The 21,622-nt window shown below is 37.8% G+C and overlaps 1 protein-coding gene across 1 annotated transcript in view; it reads right to left on the bottom strand.

Annotated features, from left to right (window-relative positions):
• Nucleotides 1-21,622, bottom strand: part of LOC122815301 (deleted in malignant brain tumors 1 protein-like) — a 1,941,982-nt gene that overhangs the window by 1,666,711 nt on the left and 253,649 nt on the right. Inside the window, 1 exon segment of the mRNA XM_044087678.1 lies at nt 4,088-4,396. Coding sequence (XP_043943613.1) covers nt 4,088-4,396 — 309 coding nt within the window.

Here is a 21,622-nt window from a genome sequence, read left to right as displayed (position 1 = left end):
TCACTGATGGTTTGACACCAACTTCCACTGTCATAATGGTGTGTAGTGTTTTGTTTACTTAGTTTGGCTCACACCTTGAACCCCAGAAAGCAAGATTATCAACTGACAGGAACAACCTACAACTGGGAAGCACCATTTTTATTAGTTATTTGAAAAGCATGGACTACAGCTATACCACTTTGAATTTAATAACTGTATTACATTTTGTTCAGTTAAAAACTTGTTGTCTTTCTGTCCAGTCACCTAGCTGCTTATAGTATTGAAGTACAGTCCATTCTAATTCATTTACATATTTTTCTCTTTGTTTTTCCACTTTTACCACTTTTTTGCATTAAACTATAGCTTAGTTAAAATAACCAGTATTCTATGTTTCTTCATCACTTGTTTGTATAGCTAATACTTATTTACTTATTTTATTTGTCTTTTGATAACTGGAGAAGTCTAACTGAGCCAATGGCCCATTTTCAGTGGAGGCCCAGGAAGAAAAGCTCCACAACAGATTCAAAAACATTTATACAGTAGTTGAGTAACTATATACAAGGGGAGAAAAACGTGCATCAGATTAAATATTTTATGAGTTGGGGAGAAAGGCTCAACAAAAACACACACAAAAACTTTTTACAGTAACTTATAGGTGATTATATACAAGGGGAAAAAATCCCCATAACAGATAAAAAACACATCATAATACATTTATTGAAGTATTATAATACATTTATTGAAGTATTAAAAATACAGTATGTACTATAAATAGCAAGACACACCACAGAAGTGGATCACCTATGTGAAGTAAACTAATACATAGTTATTCTAAATATTCACTATAGTTTTGATAATGTAAGGGGCTGAAAACAGAGTATTCTGTTGCCAAAATAGACAGAGGAATAAAATGAGATGAGGATAATGAGCTGGAGGGAAAATGAAGGACACGGTAAGACAATTATTATTAGAAAGATGATAATATTAGAGAAGGACACGAGAGAGAGGAAAATAAATAGTAGTAAGTCCTGGCTGAAGAGGTAGAGAAACATACATTAGTAACACGGCATCATTAAAGTGAGACCTTCTTTGGATGTTAGTCCATTAATGCCTGCTAAGACATGGAGGTGTTAATCAGTTTAGAGTGGGAAAGGCATAGTTATAGTGTGTAGGTAGTCACACATCTGTTCTGAGGGTTGTCCAGGTCCAGGAGTCAGACAGATATTTTTTAGACTGGTTTTGAAATTGGAATGGTTGCTAATATGTTTAAGGAATAAGGAGACAGAGTTCAAGGAGTGGGATACCTACCTGGAGCAGAGAGTGGCTACTGCTGACAGATGTGGTTTATAGGTAGAGAGGAGCATTTTGTTTCGCAATCAAAGTGGCCTAGCAGGGGTGTCTGTGTGCAATAGGTCTAGAAGGCTTTGCTTTGTTCTGGTTTGTATATTAATTTGTGGAAAAGGAGTAGTTGTGTATGAGTTTCTTGGGTAATACAAGCCAGTCAAGCTGTTTTAGGGCTAAGCAGTGATGGGTTTTGTTTGATGAGTTAGTGGCAATTTTTGCTGTTTTATTATAACATTGATTTAGTTTATCTTGTCTGGAAGCTTGAAAGTTAAGCAGTAATGAGCAGCCATATTGTTAAGGGGGGAGTAGGAGTGTAGTAGCCAGAATTATCCTGGATGAATCAGTTAAGTATTTTTTGTTGTTGCTGTACTGTAAGCCCTGATTTTTGGCAAGTTTGTTTGTTAGACTGTTGCATATGTAAATCAAATTTCAGATTATCATCAACTGTCACACCTAGTAGCTTGATATGGGTGATGACGTCTATAGGGGTGTGCTCAGATGCTGTTATTGAGTCATTTTGTTTAAGGTGTATAAGGCTTTTGGAAGGAATAGCATCAGCTTTGTTTTTTTTTTTTTTTTTGATTGAGAAGAAGATGGGAGTTATTGAGCCAGCTTTCAACTGATAAAATTCACTCTTGGTAATTATGTTACTAGCAGAATAGATTAATGTGGAGTCATCAATGTATTGTATGAGGGTCGTTTGGCATTTAACAGAGTGTACGTTGTTGATAAATGTGTTGACAAGCAGTGGCCCCAGTATGGACCTTTGGGAACACCTGTTTGACTGGCAAAAAGGATGAGTAGGAGGTAATCCATTTAACAGATTGGAGTCTGTTGGAAAGGTAGCTGGAGAATCATTTGGTATAGGTGCATGATAGACCAAGTGAAGAGAGCTGTTTTAGATGAAGGCTATGGGGAATGATATCAGAGGCCTTGTATAGATCCAGAAACACAGCAGAAACCAGTTTCCTTTGCTTTGGTTTGGTTAATCGTGTTGGTGAAGTTGAGAGAGCAGTGATAGTGCTGTGCTATGTCTCAAACCATGTTGTGTGGGGAGATATGGCGGTTGTTAGTTTGTAAATGAGGCACTAATTGATAAAGAATGCATTTTCAATTATTTTTGAAAGAGGGGAGAGAATGGCACTGAGTCTGAAGTTGGATATATCATTGTAGTCACCTCCTTTGTGAAGTGAGATTATATTTTTCCATAAGGCTGTGACATTCCTGAATAGACATATTTATGAGAAGGGATACTGGAAAGGAAATTGAGCTGGCTGATATTTTTAAGAAATCACCAAAAGGTCTTAAAGCCCTACCCTGTAATTTGTCTCCTATAGACTACTGCATGGTGACCTTTGCCTAGCCTACAGGGCATTCTCTGATCCCACACTGATGGATTTGTTGCTACCTGCAAAACAAATGGCATCAGAAATACCCATTCTAAGGACATTAACCTCATGCGTGACATAAACAGGACATGTTGGCAGGACAAGTATGTGTCTTAAGAATTACTCTTCTCTGGAACAGGCTTCCCATCCATGTGAAGCAAAGCTCATGTCTAACCATACTTAAAAGTGTCTTGGACCAATGGATGTGAAATTAGAACTTTACCCCTGGTTTGGCACCTGTAACCCTAATGGACAAGGACAGGCTATGAATGCTTGATGTGTCATGCCTATATCATGAAAAATGAAATTCTTCAGTGTATTGCCATATGTCAGCAATATTTTGGTAAACTTGAGGTAAGCTTGGCTAAGATTAAAATAGTTCATTGGCCAATAGCCAAGTAATCACCTACAGACCTATGAATTTATACATATCTATTTATGATCTTTGTTTGTTAGCTGTACATTCCTGCATCGGCACTGTCTGTTCTGTACTGTAGTTTACTGTTTTTTGGTGGAAATGCATATGGGATATTACACTGCTTGTTTTATTTGCATCCTCATGCCTATTGTTTTATGTGTACTGTTTGGGTATTGGCCATGACACCACACACACTCACAGACCCACACTCACACAACACAAAAATTCACATGGAGATAATGACATTTTCTCTGCTCTGTATTCCAGCATATGTTGTAATTCAGACCTAAAATGGGCAAGTCACCTTTCCATGTGTTTTATATGTGTCTGAATCATTTTTGTCATGTTTTTTTTTTTTGCTTTATTAGCATACAGCACAAATAATTATATGGTGATTAGCATATACAGCCAATAACCTTTGTTTTCCATCTAACAGTAACATGCATTACTGCTTCTTGCTTGTCACTCCTTGTTGTGCACGAGCTTAGTGCTACATGTTGATGTTCATAAATCCCAGACAATATCTTACTACTACCCCTAGGATTCCACCCATGTCCCTGCTGGACAGGGGCATTGGGTGCTGATTTGTCTAAACATGGGCTAACCTCTTAGCTAGGCTTATAAGGGCCTCAGGATCAATAGCCAAGTAACCTCCTATGATCCTATACTCACATTTCAAATACTAAGCATTTGAGATTTGAAGTACTAAAGAAACAATGCATACACCAATCCTTTTGTTAGCTTCTCGTCAACCCCATATTTGAAACAAAAGAAACGTCAAAATAAAATAGCATTTTTGTGATACAGGATAACAAATAAAGGTTTTGTGTAGCTATGTACAGTTTGACTGACAAGCAGAAAATACTTTTGGATCAGGACAGTTAGTAGAGGTTTATACAAGCTGCTTACCAAATGCTGTGCCATGAATATATTAGTTTAGTTAAAAATGTTCATTTACCTTTGCACTGAACTGCAGCATCCTGGCGATGGCTACAGTTATGCATCTTCCATCCCCTGGATGAGCATTGTTTCAGTGACGACGCATATCCTTCACAGTTTACATCATCCAGCATTATTGGTCCAGTTCCTTGTCCATAGTGAGCTGTCCCTGGTGCTGAAACAGCATCTCCACATCCCAGTTCTCTACAGACAACAGCAGCTTCCTCCATTCCCCAGCCATCATCACACACTGTGCCCCATTCATTGTCATGATAGATCTCCAATCTTCCAGCACATGGATGAGGGCCATTTACTAGTTGTAATCCAACTGAAACAAATTTGAAGATATGGTAAATGCACGTGAGATGTCTTAGTGTTGTATGCACTTTTGTAAGCTCAGCAATAATTTCATAGTAAATAGAACAGTTGATCCAAAATAATAGACAACCACAAGAAGATGGTTTTGTTAATAACTGATAAAATGTAATGGCAAGGGTAATGCTGAAATTTGAAGACTACGATAGGCTCCTCAATGGTGTGCCTAGTAACTACCTTTGAATTGATCAGCCATATTGTAATTATTACAATGAAAGAATGAGAACTCAGTCACAGTAGTTTATTCATGCATCATGGACAAGTTACTTAAAATGAACAAGACAGAAAATAACCAATCCACATATTATATATGCTTTTGACTAATGAAGATGAAAATGGAAGACAGTAGGGCATATTGGTATAAGTCTAGAAATATAAAAAAAATAATTAAATTCAGCAGATGTATTGTGAAATACCTTGCCACAAATTCAAAGTAGGGAAATGAGTGAATAAGTAACAAGTTAAGGACTGGTGCTCCATGGATATGCGATGAAAAAAACACATATCTATGCCAATAGAACAAGGTCCTTGTGGAGGATCAGGATACAGGATCTTAAGGATTTCAGATGATTCTGTAGTGGGCTTAAATCAAACTCCCATCACACGACAGCCATGTATATGGAAGCAGCTTGCAGAAAAATTCAGCAAGTAGAACCATGGCCATAACCCACCACTTACCACCCCCACAGGCACACACACACATATTACTACATTATTTCTTTGACTAGGTGCCACCTAACTTTCTATCAGTCTTGCAGTCATACATTTATTGACTTCATAATTTTAATTTCTCATGTGTATGTATGTATGTATATATATATATATATATATATATATATATATATATATATATATAGACATACATATATAATTTAATTTATATATATATATATATATATATATATATATATATATATATATATATATATATATAGATAGATAGATATAGATAGATATAAATATGTATATATAAATCCAAATGTAAATGCTCTTAATCTATGTAAACTGTCACAGCATCCAGTACCCTAAAGTTCTCATGCACTTATCCTTTGAAAGAAAATAACTCAAGAGTCATCCAGTTTAATAAAAATTTAATTCAAACCCATATTTTTGGTGGAAAATGGAATTTATGAGTTTCCCTCAAATGTTTGGTTTGTTCTTCATAAACCTTCAGTTTTCTGGCAAATTGATGAGGATTGTCATCATACAGAATGACAGACATTTGATTTCAGACATCATATACTTCAGAAAATGGATTCAAATATATGTTTTGGCAACTGTCTCAGAATAAATGCAATGCTTAAAATCTGCCCTGTTTAAGGCCTTTTGCCCCTATTTTTTGATTTTGTCCCTTATTACTGAGCTACATATTTGAGAGCTATGAGTAGCAAAATTTTGGAAAATGACTGACTGACCTGAGTCCATGAAAATTCTTATCCACAGACAGGGTTAAGGGATGAACCTGTTGAAAGCACTAGCTGAGTGGATGGTGGTTACAAAAAATGTTAAGGCAATCAGAGGGCATGGGTACAGCATGAGGGGTATTCATGAAGATACTGTGGCATGCATACCTCCATGTGCCTTCCTTTCCCCAGTTCAGCTAGCACCCTTACACAGTGATGTACTGCCCTACAACACAAAGACATGCAGCATTGCTAATGGCTGTACCAACAGCCATGCTGAATGCTAATGATGCATTCTGGGGAAGAGGTATATGCCAATTAGCCATGTGTTCTCTTCACAGAGCCACCTCAAGGAAAACATCTGCACAGCTGGGCAATTCAAAAAAGCTCTGAGTTGTGTAAATCAGCATGACCATCACCACCATGTTCCAGTAGTGAATACAGACAAAAGGCTGTGTTCAAATGATGAACACAAAAGTGGTGGGCAGGAACCATTAGACATCATGGCTTAATTTTAAAGTGTTATAACAGCACCATGCTCCATACCTATGGTCACCCCCTCGTTAGTCAGGTCTGACCATAAGCTAATCACCCTTAACATCCACATCCCACCCCACCCCCAGTAAAGAAACCACCATAAAAAACTTCTCCAAAGCCAACTTCATGCTACTTAAGTCAGAAGTGACAAACTTCATGACACCCATGCAGACGGGAACTGAAAGTTCAACTGCTGAATCCTACACTAAGGCACTGTACGAGCACATCCACTCATGCATGAATCGTGCCATCCCAAATAGAACCAAAATGCTCTCATCCAAAAAAAGGAAGCCAATCTGGTGGTCCCCTGCCATAAACAAACTTTACAACAAAAGGAAGAAACTTTTGCAGAAAAGAGGAAAATCCCAGGATGCAAAACCTCCCTTACTAGCCTCAGTAAGAAACTGAGATGCCTCATAAAATCCTCCAAAGCTAGTTACGAAAATAAAATTGCCAAAGATTCCAAAGACAACCACAAAGCATCCTATAACTATGTCAAGAATCTAAACGGCAATGCTCAGATCTGCTCTGAGCTAAAACAGAATGGCATTAAATATACTGATCCGAAGGATATTGCCAATATCCTGGCAGATCGATTCAGTGCCAACTTCACCCCCCTCTCACCCCCTAAATGGCCCATCTCAATACCGGAAGATTGCCAAATTCCAGTAATAACGGCCACACAGGTACAAAACGCACTCTCTAAAGCCAAGAATACAGCATCCATGGGACCAGATGACATCCCGGGCTGTGTACTACATGAACTACAATATGAACTGGCACCTCACCTAAGTGTCATGTTTAATCATAGCCTCACCTCAGGTTTTGTGCTCACTGAGTGGCGCAGAGCTACAGCTATCCCAATCCACAAGGGGGGATCCACCTTGGATCCTGGAAACTACCGTCCCATCAGTCTGACAAGCCTTATCTGCAAGGCTGTGGAGCATATTATCATGGAACTTATAAACAAAGACATTGGCAACCTTCAAACACTGGACCCCACCCAGTTTGGGTTTGTGAAGGGCCGATCTTGTCTCCTGAACCTGATTGACTTCTTTGAATCAGTCTCCAGAGCCATGGACAAGGGTAAGGTGGTCCACACAGCCTATCTAGACCTTGCCAAGGCCTTTGACACCATCCCCTACTCTGGAATCATAGATAAACTTACTAAGTTGGGCATTAATCCCTATGTCACCCAATGGGTTGCTAAATGGCTTACTGATAGAACCCACACTGTAAAAGTAGCCGACTCCAAATCCAGCTCCAGACAAGTGACAAGTGGAGTACCTCAGGGTTCAGTCCTGGGGCCGCTCTTGTTTGGCATCTACTTCTCTGAAGTACAGGTCAACACAAAGGGACTCTGGCTAATAAAGTTTGCAGATGACTGCAAACTGGGAGCCATTATTGAATCCCCAAATGATGTGGATACTCTACAAAAGGGCCTTACAGAAACAGATGCTTGGTGCCAGAGCCATGGGCTCAAGCTCAATGCCAAGAAATGTATTGTTATCCCTTTGGGAAAAACATGTATCCATGAATTACCATATAGGTGGCAGTACACTAAACACAGAAAGTGTGATAAGAGACTTAGGGACACAGGTGGACAGTGGTCTCACCTTCGATAACCACATCGCCACAACAGTCAGGAAATCCTTCTATGTGGCACACCTCATCACGAAGGGCTTTTCATCCAGAAAAAAGGAGGTCATTGTCCCACTGTACTCATCCCTCATTAGACCCATTATAGAATACAACACCCCATTTGGTATGTACCTCTCAAGACATCTGCAACAACTGGAAAGGCCTCAGAAATACCTCACTAAAAGAATCACAGGCCTAAAGCAGATGCCCTACGCTGACCGCCTTAAAAAACTCCAGCTATACTCTGTCGCATATCGTGTACTTAGAGGCGATCTCTGCTTAACATACAAGGCTATGTCAAACCCAGAGCTGTTGGACATGCTACACTTAAAGAAATCCCAATCCCTCAGAGCTACACGCTCCAGGGATCTAAACCTTGTCATCACAATAAACAAAACATGCTGGAGGGATAGGTTCCTGACCCAGAGACTCCCCAGACTCGGGAATAGATTGCCCATACATGTCAAGCAGAGTGCCTCTTTGGACCTCTTCAAGAGGAACCTTGATGATTGGATGGGAGAAAGGAAATTCACCCCAGGGATCACGTCAGTCGCCCTGCTAGACAGGGGTCCAGGAAAGTAAATAATGTGGTAAGAAATAGCCAGGGAATTGTTATGGCTAGGCTTGTATAGGCCCTAGGGCTGATAGCCTTGTACCAACCTATGAACCTATGAACCAACAGAAAAATGGGGATCGGGGAAGGAGGATACACTAGACCACCTGGGAGTCATCTGTAAGGTGTCATACCAGCAGCATTACTACAGGGGTCAAGGAGGGAAACAACTTGTCTGTGTAAAAGTTGAAGTATATTTCCTGGGATTCAGGCATAACACATTGTGAAATTCTGTGTAGATTGTTTCAGTGCATTATGCTTGAGTGATTGAAAGACCTCTCTACCTCTGTAGGAGACATCAGTCCTGTTGTAAATGCTGCATGCAAATAGTGCAGTACAGTGATTACTGAGAGAATAATTATTTTTTACAGTTTGGAACATGAAGCAAAAGTGTGTGCTGTCTTTTGATAGAGAACATCTACTCAGTTTAATGGAAGGGTTGGAGCTGAACAACAGACTAGTAATGTAAAGCCATCTGCATGTATGTGTGTGTGTGTGTGTGTGTGTGTGTGTGTGTGTGTGTGTGTGTGTGTGTGTGTGTGTGTGTGTGTGTGTGTGCTTGCATTTGTGTCTGTGTGTGTGTGTGTCTGTCTGTGTATGCATGCATATCTGTGTGTCTGTGCATGATATGAGTGTGTGTGTGTGTGTATCTGTGTGTATAGTGTCAATGACACTTTACTTTCCAGACACCAGACAATATAGCTTCTTGAGTTGCAGCTAAAAGGTTAGCAAAGCACAATGTTTGAAACAGTGCAAGTGCATTCAGAACTGTAAAAAGATAATTGCCCTAGATATTGTGGGTCTGGCTTTGCAGTGATCAATAGTTCAAGGTCACAAACACGGACAGAGCAACTGAAAGTCAAATGGCAAGTCATGGTTGGAAGGCCTTTCTTTCTTGTGCTAGAAACTTTAATGACTTTCACTATTTTTAGAATGTCCCTCTTATATTTTTGGTCCATTTTTCATAAATGTGGTATTCTTCTGATGAATTGTTAAAGACTGTACCCAATAAATGCTGACAAACATGTAAGTTTCACCGTGCGATTCATTAATGCCTACACTAAGTGTACACCTTTCTGAAAAAAACAGACAACACAAGTATTATTCACACCTTCTTCCTTTCAATTTTTATTTTTCTACTGATTTTCTTGCAGCCTTAAATACTAAAGGGGATTCATAAAGGTTATCACAAAGTGTAGACTACATATACACTTAGTGCAATCTTTCTGAGTGATTAGAAAGCACACAAAATGTGGTAGGAATGATCTTGAATATAAGTCGTGTACACAGTGCAGAATCTGGCCATATCTTTTAGAAAATGTATGATAATGCAAAATGTACCACTCTAGTAATATTTTGGGTAAATAAGAACAAACATTTAGAATCCATCCCTGATTTTGAACCATTGTCCTTCATTATGTGGCTGGGGTAGTTAATGCCAATTTTCCTTGTAGTCTCCTTGGAAATATCACAGGCATCTCCTTCCTTCTTGAATTAAGAGGACAACCACTCCTGTCAGTGCAATATACTTTTCTGAAGTCCAGGCTAATGTGGAAGGCCTCTGGATGACAAAGTTTGCCAAAGACTACAGGCTGGGAGCAGTCATTCAATCTCCCAGTGATGCAGATATCCTTCAGGAGGGTCTAGATTAGACAAATAATTGTGCCAGTACAATGGCCTAAAACTAAATGTGTAAAAATGAATAATCATACCATTTGGGAAGTCAAATCTCTCCTGCAAATTACAACATCAATAGCGCACTCCTAAGAGTAGATTCAAAGTTGAGACATCTAGGTAAACAGATACATAGTAGCTTGAAGTTTGACTGCCATGGGTCCACAGTGGTGAGGAACTCCTTTTATGTGGCACAACTTATAAGGAAAAGTATGGCATCCAGATCCAAGGAAATAATAGTCCCACTGTACTCAGCCCTCATTAAACCAATAATAGTGTACAATGTGCTATTTGGCATGTACTTGACTAGGCACTTACAGCAGCTGGTGCAAATTCTGAGGTTACTCAAAAAGAAAATATAGGGTGTAAACTACATGTCCTATGTGGGTACAGTAAAAGCCCTATCCCTTTACTCTGTCTCCTGCCGACTATTAAAGGGTGACCTATGCCTGACCTCCAAGGCACTCATAAATCCAGCCCTGATGGAGCTGCTACACATCCACAAGTCAAACAGTATGAGGGTCACGTGATCTAGGGATCCAAACTTAGTCAGTGACTTAAACAAAACATGCTAGAGAGTCTCAGAGATTGCCCCGCCTTTGGAACAGGTTTCCTATTCATATTAAGCAGATCCCTTCCCTGGCCCTCTTCAAACACAATTTGGATCAATGGATGGGGAATCACAAATTCACACATGGGGTAGTACCTATGTGCCTTATGGACAGAGACAATCTGTAAGATACTTAATACACAGGAACAAATCTATGCTATCCTCTTGCCACCCAGCCTTGAAAGCCTACAATGCTTTCCACACTTTCAGACCACAAAATGAACATGTGAGAACCAAAGGAGGTAGTGTTTCTATCTATAGTAGAGATAAATTCATCTCCTGACTAGTTAGACAGAGAGCTCTATGGAGTTACTCCATGTTCAGATTACTGTGGATAAGACTTCCATTCAAGTCATAGTCATAGTTATAGATCCCCCTCCATGGATCATGATGTGCACAAGGCCTACTTGACCCAACTGGAGTCAATCCAAATATTGACAAAGGCTCTGGTCATGGGGGATTTCAATTATCCAACCATCAAATGGGACACCTTCTCTAGTCCTAACTCACTAGCACAAAAGTATATTGACTTTGGTAACTCAGATGCATACCTCTCAACCTCTTAGAGCAAGAAACCTGGACAAAGCATAACAAAATGGGGGAACAAAGGCCCAAAAATAAGACAGATTTTAAATATTGCTCTTATAAACTTAGAAAGTTGCTAGACTATCAGGGTTTGTGTTAACATATATTTTCTGAAGGATTCGAAGTATGAAACTCAAATGTATGTCTTTATTTATTGACTTCAATCCTCAAATCATTCCAGTGACTTGGCACAAAATCACAAATTTTCTGTGGAAAATAGACCAAAAATATAAAGCAAAAATCTGGACATTCTGAAAAGCTGGATAGTTAAGAGGTATGTTCAAATGCCCTGGAGCAAATTGGTCAAACCTCAGCAAGAGGAGTAAACATACTAGATCTGATCCTCACTAACATGACAAACAAAAGCACCACCATAACTGTAAGACCCTCATTAGTTAAATATGACCACAAATCAGTCGACTTTGAACTAGCACTAACGCCAGAAGTTACAAAGGGAGAAGTCAGACTAAAATACTTCACCAAACCAAACTATACCCTCCTAGGGGAAGGTATAAATGCATTCCAAGCCCCACCCCCAGATAGAAGTGGTAACTACGCAAAGCTTACATTAAAGCCCTGTACAATCAATTGCATAAGTGAATAGACTCAGCTGTTCCAGAGAGAATAAAAGTCAAAGCCCCAAGTAAAAAAAGCCATCCTGGTGGACATCAGCATCAACAAACTTTACAACACATGGAAAACGTTTATCTGTAAGAAAACTAAGGAGAGACCCCAACAATGGAAAAGCTCCCTCCTCAGCCTCAATAGGCAAATAAGACAGCATGTCCAATACTCAAAGGGTAACTTTGAGAAAAACTTAGCTATTACAGCCAAAAATAGTCATAAGGCCTTTTACAGCTACATATGTAGCTTAAAAGGTATGATTTAAGCATGTACCAAACTACTGACTAATGGTATCTCACACATTAATACTGCAGAGATAACACACCTGCTAGTGGATAGATTTGGCAAAAATTTCACTCCCTTATCCCCTCCAAACTTGTCACAAAGCTTGCAACCAACTTCCTCCATGCTACATATCCGAAGAGCAGGTCAATAAAGCCTTGTCTTAAGGCAAAAAACATGGCCTCTATGGGACCAGACGGCATCCCAGGCTGCCTTCTAAACAAACTTAAACATGAACTAGCATCGCCATTAAGTACCCTATTCAATCACAGCCTAACCACTGTCTTTGTTCCTCTGGAATGGATAACAGATACAGTTATACCTCTCCACAAAGGTGGCTTAGCAACAGGTCCAGGGAATTATAGACCCATAAGTCTGACCAGCCTCATCTGTAAAGCCATAGAGCATATCATCATGGATCTCATAAATGCAGACATAGGCAACTTCCAAACTCTGGAGCCAACCCAATTTAGCTTTGTCAAGGGCAGATCCTGCCTCGTAAACCTCGTGGATTTCTTCAAAAATGTGACTGGGGACATTGACAAAGGCAAATCTGTGCACACAGCATACTTGACTTGGCAAAGCCCTTTGATACAATCCCACACTCAGGCATTACTGATAAACTTAGCAAACTGAATGTAAACCCCTTTGTTGTAAGATGGGTTGCCAGTTGACTCACAAACTGGAAACACACATACGTGGATGACTCCACATCTACATTTGTTAGTTTTTGGGACATGATTCCTCAACTACAAGAGCCATCTTCTTTTTCTTTATTCTGACCAAATCATGTAAGCCTACTTAAGACCCTGCTGTGGTTTAAATTACAGGCTAACTTACTCTGTAGTCTTCTAGAAAATTAAAGGCATCTATATTACAAGATCGAAGCTTTAGTTAATAGAATAACTAAAGATCAATCTTGTAATATTGAAAACTAAAAATATTGAATGGCTGATTTAACCAAGGGAAATACTTCCCTTGGCCACATAAAACAAAAAAGAATTTAAATTGCAATTCAAGTGGGGGGCACACCCTCCAACTATATATACCAAACGCCGACATCGCTCCAAATTGGACAAAATTACATAATCCACATAACGGCCAAGGGAAGTGTTTCCTTGGACATTTTTAGTTTTTGATATTACAAGATCGATCTTTAGTTATTTGATTACTAAAGCTTCAATCTTGTAATATAGACCCAATTAAAGTATGAGTAAGAAGAAACGTTTTTATATAGACCCAATTAAAGTATGAGTAAGAAGAAGAAACGTTTTTATATAGACCCAATTAAAGCATGAGTAAGAAGAAAAGTTTTTATATAGACCCAATTAAAGTATGAGTAAGAAGGAACGTTTTTATATAGACCCAATTAAAGTATGAGTAAGAAGAAGAAACGTTTTTATATAGACCCAATTAAAGTATGAGTAAGAAGAAACGTTTTTATATAGACCCAATTAAAGTATGAGTAAGAAGAAACGTTTTTATATAGACCCAATTAAAGTATGAGTAAGAAGAAGAAACGTTTTTATATAGACCCAATTAAAGTATGAGTAAGAGGAAGAAACGTTTTTATATAGACCCAATTAAAGTATGAGTAAGAAGAAACGTTTTTATATAGACCCAATTAAAGTATGAGTAAGAAGAAGAAACGTTTTTATATAGACCCAATTAAAGTATGAGTAAGAAGAAGAAACGTTTTTATATAGACCCAATTAAAGTATGAGTAAGTAAAAGAAATGTTTTTTTTTGTTTCTTCCCCTACAGTTCTAGGTAGATTTCCCTTTCTCTTCTAAAAGTGTCATTTTTTATCTGTCTTGATGTTAACTGTTTTACCTGAAGGTTCACTGGTTCTGGTGTTTCCTGAAGGTTAGCCTCTGATGACATAGAGACCACTACCTCCCACCCTACCTGCACATTGGGGTCTCAGTGCTTATTTAAACTTTGTTGACTGGGTCAGCTCCATTGACCTCTTTCTTGTGAGATGTAAGATTGTGTTCATATTGACTAGGGGAAATTTGGCCAGGGCACAGGGTAGCACCCCCTACCCTTATGATTGGTGCTGTGAGTTATTTTACATCCCTAAGAAAAAACAGTCTCTTGCACCAAAGTCCTCTGTATGTAGCAAATCCATGAATATCCAAAAACAAGCAAACAGAGGACAACCACGTCGATAAAAGTACCATAAAACTTTATTTCCACAGATGAGCGCTTTCAGGCCATATGCCCTTCATCAGATAACACACAGTATAAAACCTCACATATTTAAAATAAATATCAGCCTATCACATTTCAATAAAAAGCCCTCCTTTTCTTTAGGATGGGTTTTAAAGGTATAAACCCATTAATACCAGGAGACCTATCTGCTCCTAATCGCACTCTGGTTTCAGCACATTCAGTTTCATTTACCAAATTGCCCCCCTGGTGTTTGGAATCACAACCTGTATCACCATAAATAGAAATGAATGTGTAGGGTTATCCTTCACATGTAATGCCAAAGCATTACGCTCATTACCAAGTCTAATATCTGATAAATGTTTGTAAATTCTGGTCTTAAACATATTATTGGTTTTCCCCACATAGTCAGTTTCACATCCTTGACATACAGCTATATATACCAAATTCTTAGTTTTACAATCAGCATATCCTTCAAAAACATATTGTTTATTTGTCCTGGGATGTACAAATATTTGAGATTGCAATATGAAGTGGCAAGCCTTACACTGATAACATGGGAAGGTACCTTTACTATTAATCTTAATATTTCTCTTATTACAGGGTTCCTTACATAATATATCCTTTAGATTCTTATTCCTCCTAAAAATAAATTTCTGGGCATTCCCTATTTGTGTCTTAAGCTCTGGGTCAGTGTACAATATTTGCCAGTGTCGTTTAATGATATCACAAATGTTGCCCACGTCACTGCTATAAGTGAGGACCATTTTAATGCCCTCACTATCATTTCCCTTGGTGAATGTTTTATTTTTATTTTTCTTTACCTCTTCATGCATCCTTCTATTCATCCATGGTTTAGCTGTATTCTTCCTCTTCATTTTACTATGATCTATTAGGGAGCTAGTCCTATCAGATTTATACCCTCTACCTATTAGATTCCGTTGGAAGCATTCCACTTCCTCATTAAATTTGTTATCATCACTGCATACCCTGGAAATCCTACACACTTGACCTTTAACTATGTTGTCAAAAGTGTGTCTTGGATGCATACTACTATAATGAAGTTAATTGTTACGCCAGCATTCTTTCTTAAACAGTGACGTGGTAACTTTCCCCATCACATCCCTTTCTATTCTAACATCTAAAAAATCTATATTACTGGTGGAATAATGAATGGTAAATCTAAAAAATGCAGAACTATCTTCTAAATACTGAACAAACATTTCTAACTGTTGTACATCTCCATTCCATATGAAAAAAATGTCATCTACGAAACGTACATAAAAACGCAAATATTGTGTTCATGCATGTGTAGAATTAAATATAACCTGATCTTCCCAATGCGCCAATACCAAGTTGGCATACAAATTGGCACAGGGTGTACCCATGGCAACACCCTGTTTCTGTCTATAATACATGCCCTGACAAGCAAATATGTTGTTTTCCAAAACTACTTGCAATAATTTACACACACATTGAACCTCATCATCATTGATCTGTGTTTTACAGCATAATAATTGTTCTATTGCTTGAACTCCATAGACATTGTCAATAACAGTAAATACATTTTTAACATCCAATGTCACAAACATTGACTTTGTCTCATTACTTGTTAATATTATAAAATTAACCTGCAAACTAGTTTATCCTACATTTTCGGAGGAGCACCAGGTGGAGAGATTAAATAATATTTTTTACTCAGCGTCAGTGTATGACAGCAAATTACAACGAATTAAGACCAAAAAATTAGAGTGAGATCTCAAGGATTTCTCCCTGAATAATATATTTAGTTGGCCTAGGGGTAAAGCGGACACTATTGAGAGGCATATGGGTGCCACCAATAGGGAGCCAGCCCCTAACCAACAAATGGAGGAGAGATTAGCACGTAAAGAGAACACCACCAATAATAAACAGAGTACGTGCTCTCCATTTCCTGGTTCAACGGTCAGTCCCTTGCATACAACAACCACAGTGTGTATGCCTTGCAACACGGAGGAAATATGACAAGGACATTCTGTTAACAATGATTCCAACAATGTTGGACTAATGCAGGGAGCTAGACCAAAGAATGTTTCTAACGTTTACAGTAGAACTTTTCCAATGCTGCCAGCACCAGTGCGCAAGAAGAATGTGCGCAGATGGAGTGCGTCGCAGACAAACGAACACAAGAGACGAAAGGTGTCAGAATGACTAGGGGGGTCAGTGACAATGGTGATATTGTTGTTAATATTTCAGATATTATTCTGGATGATATAACATTGGAAGTACTCAACAAGGGACTAACGTTTATACCGGAGGCTTTAGCAGAGCATAGTCAGGTGATTTTAGATATTTTAAGTTTCGCAAGAAATGTGATGTTACAACAGATGTATCAGGATACTAGAAATGTTATTAGTAATGCAAATGAAAATGTAAGCAATGTTTTAAAACTTAAACATCCTAGCACTTTCATGCCAATTTTTAATCCAGCATTAAATGTTTTCATTAGAATGTGTGAACAAGAATTTGAAGAATATTTTAATAGTTTTAGGAAGAAAAAGTTTCATAACTTAACCCTTGAACAGAAAGAAGCGTTACAAAAATTAACACGAAATGAAAACATCATTGTGAAACAAGCAGATAAGGGGGGGGGGGCAATTGTTATAATGAACAAATCAATGTATTGCTCCAAATTAAATGTGATGCTTAGTGACATGCATACTTTTATTAGGATGAATCCCATCATGGTTAATAACCATATAGGTAAAGTACACAATTCTGTTAGGAACATGCATTCAGCAGGTTTTATTAATGAGGACCTAAGAGATTTTTATACATACAAATCCTGTTACACCGATGTTTAAAGCCCTCCCTAAGATTCATAAGGATGCTAAAGACCCACCCCTGAGACCTATTGTGTCAGGTAGGGGTTGAGTCACAGAGCACATATCCATTTGGCTGGAGACCACACTGAGACCTATAGTGGAGGATGTTCCAAGGATTTTAAGGGACACAGCACATTTTTTGGGTTCTGTTTCAGAATATTTATTAACAAGTAATGAGACAAGGTCAATGTTTGTGACATTGGATGTTAATAATTTATTTACTGTTAGCAATAGAACAATTATTATGCTGTAAAACACAGTTCAATGATGATGAGGTTCAATGTGTGTGTAAATTATTGCAAGTAGTTTTGAAAAACAACATATTTGCTTGTCAGGGCATGTATTATTGACAGAAACAGGGTGTTGCCATGGGTACACCCTGTGCCAATTCGTATGCCAACTTGGTATTGGCGCATTGGGAAGATCAGGTTATATTTAATTCTGCCCACGCATGGACACAATATTTGTGTTTTTATGTACGTTTCGTAGATGACATTTTTTTCATATGGGATGGAGATGTACAACAGTTAGAAATGTTTGTTCAGTATTTAGAAGATAGTTCTGCATTTTTTAGATTTACCTTTCATTATTCCACCAGTAATATAGATTTTTTAGATGTTAGAATAGAAAGGGATGTGATGGGGAAAGTTACCACGTCACTGTTTAAGAAAAAATGCTGGCGTAACAATTTACTTCATTATAGTAGTATGCATCCAAGACACACTTTTGACAACATAGTTAAAGGTCAAGTGTGTAGGATTTCCAGGATATGCAGTGATGATAACAAATTTAATGAGGAAGTGGAATGCTTCCAACGGAATCTAATAGGTAGAGGGTATAAATCTGATAGGACTAGCTCCCTAATAGATCATAGTAAAATGAAGAGGAAGAATACAGCTAAACCATGGATGAATAGAAGGATGCATGAAGGGGCAAAGAAAAATAAAAATAAAACATTTACCAAGGGAAATGATAGTGAGGGCATTAAAATAGTCCTCACTTATAGCAGTGACGTGGGCAACATTTGTGATATCATTAAACGACACTGGCAAATATTGTACACTGACCCAGAGCTTAAGACACAAATAGGGAATGTTCCGAAATTTATTTTTAGGAGGAATAAGAATCTAAAGGATATATTATTTAAGGAACCCTGTAATAAGAGAAATATTAAGATTAATAGTAAAGGTACCTTCCCATGTTATCAATGTAAGGCTTGTCACTTCATATTGCAATCTGAAATATTTGTACATCCCAGGACAAATATACAATATGTTTTTGAAGGATATGCTGATTGTAAAACTAAGAATTTGGTATATATAGCTGTATGTCAAGGATGTGAAACTTACTATGTGGGGAAAACCAATAATATGTTTAAGACCAGAATTTACAAACATTTATCAGATATTAGTCTTGGTAATGAGCGTAATGCTTTGGCATTACATGTGAAGGATAACCCTACACATTCATTTCTATTTATGGTGATACAGGTTGTGATTCCAAACATCAGGGGGGGGCAATTTGGTAAATGAAACTGAATGTGCTGAAACCAGGTGGAGAGTGCGATTAGGAGCAGATAGGTCTCCTGGTATTAATGGGTATATACCTTTAAAGCCCATCCTAAAGAAAAGGAGGGCTTTTTATTGAAATGTGATAGGCTGGTATTTATTTTAAATATGTGAGGTTTTATACTGTGTGTTATCTGATGAAGGGCATATGGCCTGAAAGCGCTCATCTGTGGAAATAAAGTTTTATGGTACTTTTATCAATGTGGTTGTCCTCTGTTTGCTTGTTTTTGGTTATTTTACATCCCATCTGAGATATCACCAAAGAGATATGTAAAATGCACATATGACAAAGCATTTTGTAATAACAAAATCAGAACAGAAACAGACTGATACACCAAAACAGCAGCCTAAAAGTGATACAAATCAAACCTCAGTTTAATGTCTCATCTCTATCACTACATTTAGAAATGACAACTCATGTGTACTGCACTGTTAATTGCTATGGCTGCCTTAATGATTTTTTTCTCATTCTTTATGAACTTAATATCCTCTTCCTTTTGCTTAGATTTCCTCTGTTTTACCCCAACAGAAAGATTATTACTGCTGTGTTCAAGGTTATCTCGCCTCTCAGAATACACCCCCTTCTCCATTTTTTCTTTTCTTTTTTATCTGTTCTGTGCCGCTCCACATTCATTTCAGAAGGAAGGAACAACACCATTATACACTCTTTTCTTTTCTAAATTGCTTGTCCCATAAAAAAGCTATCCTAGAACATATTTATCTTCAGTGTTAATTACTTCCTTATCTATACGTACCTGTTCCTACAGATTTCACCTAACAGATTTTTCTGTCTTGTACTGCCAGAAGTAATTTTAAAAATATCACTGGTAAGTTTATTCCCCTTTAAAAGCACCAGTAAGATTCTACCTTGCAAGCCCATCTAGCATGTGGAATTCTGTAGTTCTAGTTCTCTATGTTTTAGATAGTCAGAATGTTTAGAATTCTGCTAAGGTTGTACTTTTCCATATTTCCTAAGTACAGTCTTCTAAAATACATTCTCTCACTGAGTAATCCATTCTTTTTATTTCTTCTAGTCAGCTCTACTCTCTACTCTGCATCACTTTCAGGCTACTGTGTTTTATTGTCAGTCCATTCCTGTACTCACAACTAGGGGTCACTGCCAGCATCACCCAGGGTGACCGAAAGAAGTCAAGGCAGAGTATGGCAGTGGCACATATGCACACACAGCATGAGTGCACATATGTAAACTTCACTATATGAATATGGGTAGAAACAGTCAGGTAGTGTTAACAGAAATTTGCTCCACAGGTCTGCCAGGTAAGACAAGGTATAAATTAATTGTAAGAAGGCTGTAATTATACACTGTGTACAAACATACCACTGCCCAACCCAAGGCCATAGGTCGAGGTAAAGTGAGTTAATACCTGCGTAGAGTAATGACCATTAACATTGTGAGCAATTGAAGCCTATACACTTGTTAATTGACATCTCTCTCTCTCGGACCCTATCTGCACCAATAATCTAAACACATAAATCTGGTATGTTTTTCACCAAACTGACTGATGGGACGTGTCCTATTGTTCTACAAATATTTAAACGTTTGATTATTAATGTTCCCTGTTCAAATACTATTATTGGTGGCATGTTGCTATCAAAGTAACCTGCATGCCGTTATAATGCCCACTGTGGTTCCATATATGCATGTGTTCTGTTTGCTATGCAACTGTTTCAAATCTGTTGTTTTGGGTTAATGGGGACATACATACATACATACATACATACATACAAATGTTTCAAGCACAGGCATTAATACCCTTTTAACTTGCCAATATACCAAAACACTTGATCCCATAATAAATGTCCAGGCTGTTCTTAAAAATATCTAAACTAGTACTTGCTTTAATGTAATTTGGTAGTCTGTTCCAAGCATCAGCTACTCTGTCAGAGAACCAATTAGTACACTTCTCATTCCTATAGAATCTTCTACATAGGTTATCTGATGATTCTCTATTACTTTTTGATAACCCCAAACATTCCCAGAGGTAGTTGTCCCTAAAAGTCCTATATACCTGAATAAGATCTCCTCTTAAATATGTGTAAGAGAGACACTGTACAAATTCAGATATTTTAGTCTTTTCGTAATAACTTAGATTTTTACATTCATGGATGCCCTTAGTATATTTGCGCTGTACTCTTTCCAGTTTATTCATGCTTGTTTTCCTATAGGGTTTCCATATTGTTATTCCATACTCAAGTTTGGGTCTAATGTAACTAACAAACAATGACTTCATTGTGTTTGATTTCCTAGACTTTATAAATATTTTTATACAGCCTATAGTTTTATAATTATCATTAGAAAATTGGTTGATATGATTAGAAAAACCTCATAGCTGAATCTACCCATAAAACCAGGTCCTTAAATGAATCTACAGTTTCAATCACTGTGTGCTGTATTAAATATTCACCTTTCAGTTTATGTCTCCCAAATCTCATATGCACAGTTTTTGATGTATTTATCAACATATTATTCTCCTGTGCCCAAATTGTCAATTTAGTCAAATTATTTTGCAGATATGCATTATCTGTAACACTTGTAATCAGTTTACCCAATTTCAGGTCATCAGCATATAGATTGTAGAACACCT

Source organism: Protopterus annectens, chromosome 1.part1 (assembly GCF_019279795.1).
Source record: "Protopterus annectens isolate FY-2018-M chromosome 1.part1, PAN1.0, whole genome shotgun sequence".
NCBI classification, from domain to species: domain Eukaryota; kingdom Metazoa; phylum Chordata; order Ceratodontiformes; family Protopteridae; genus Protopterus; species Protopterus annectens.
Note: the sequence above shows the minus strand (reverse complement) of the source record. Positions and strands in the feature narration are given on the sequence as shown.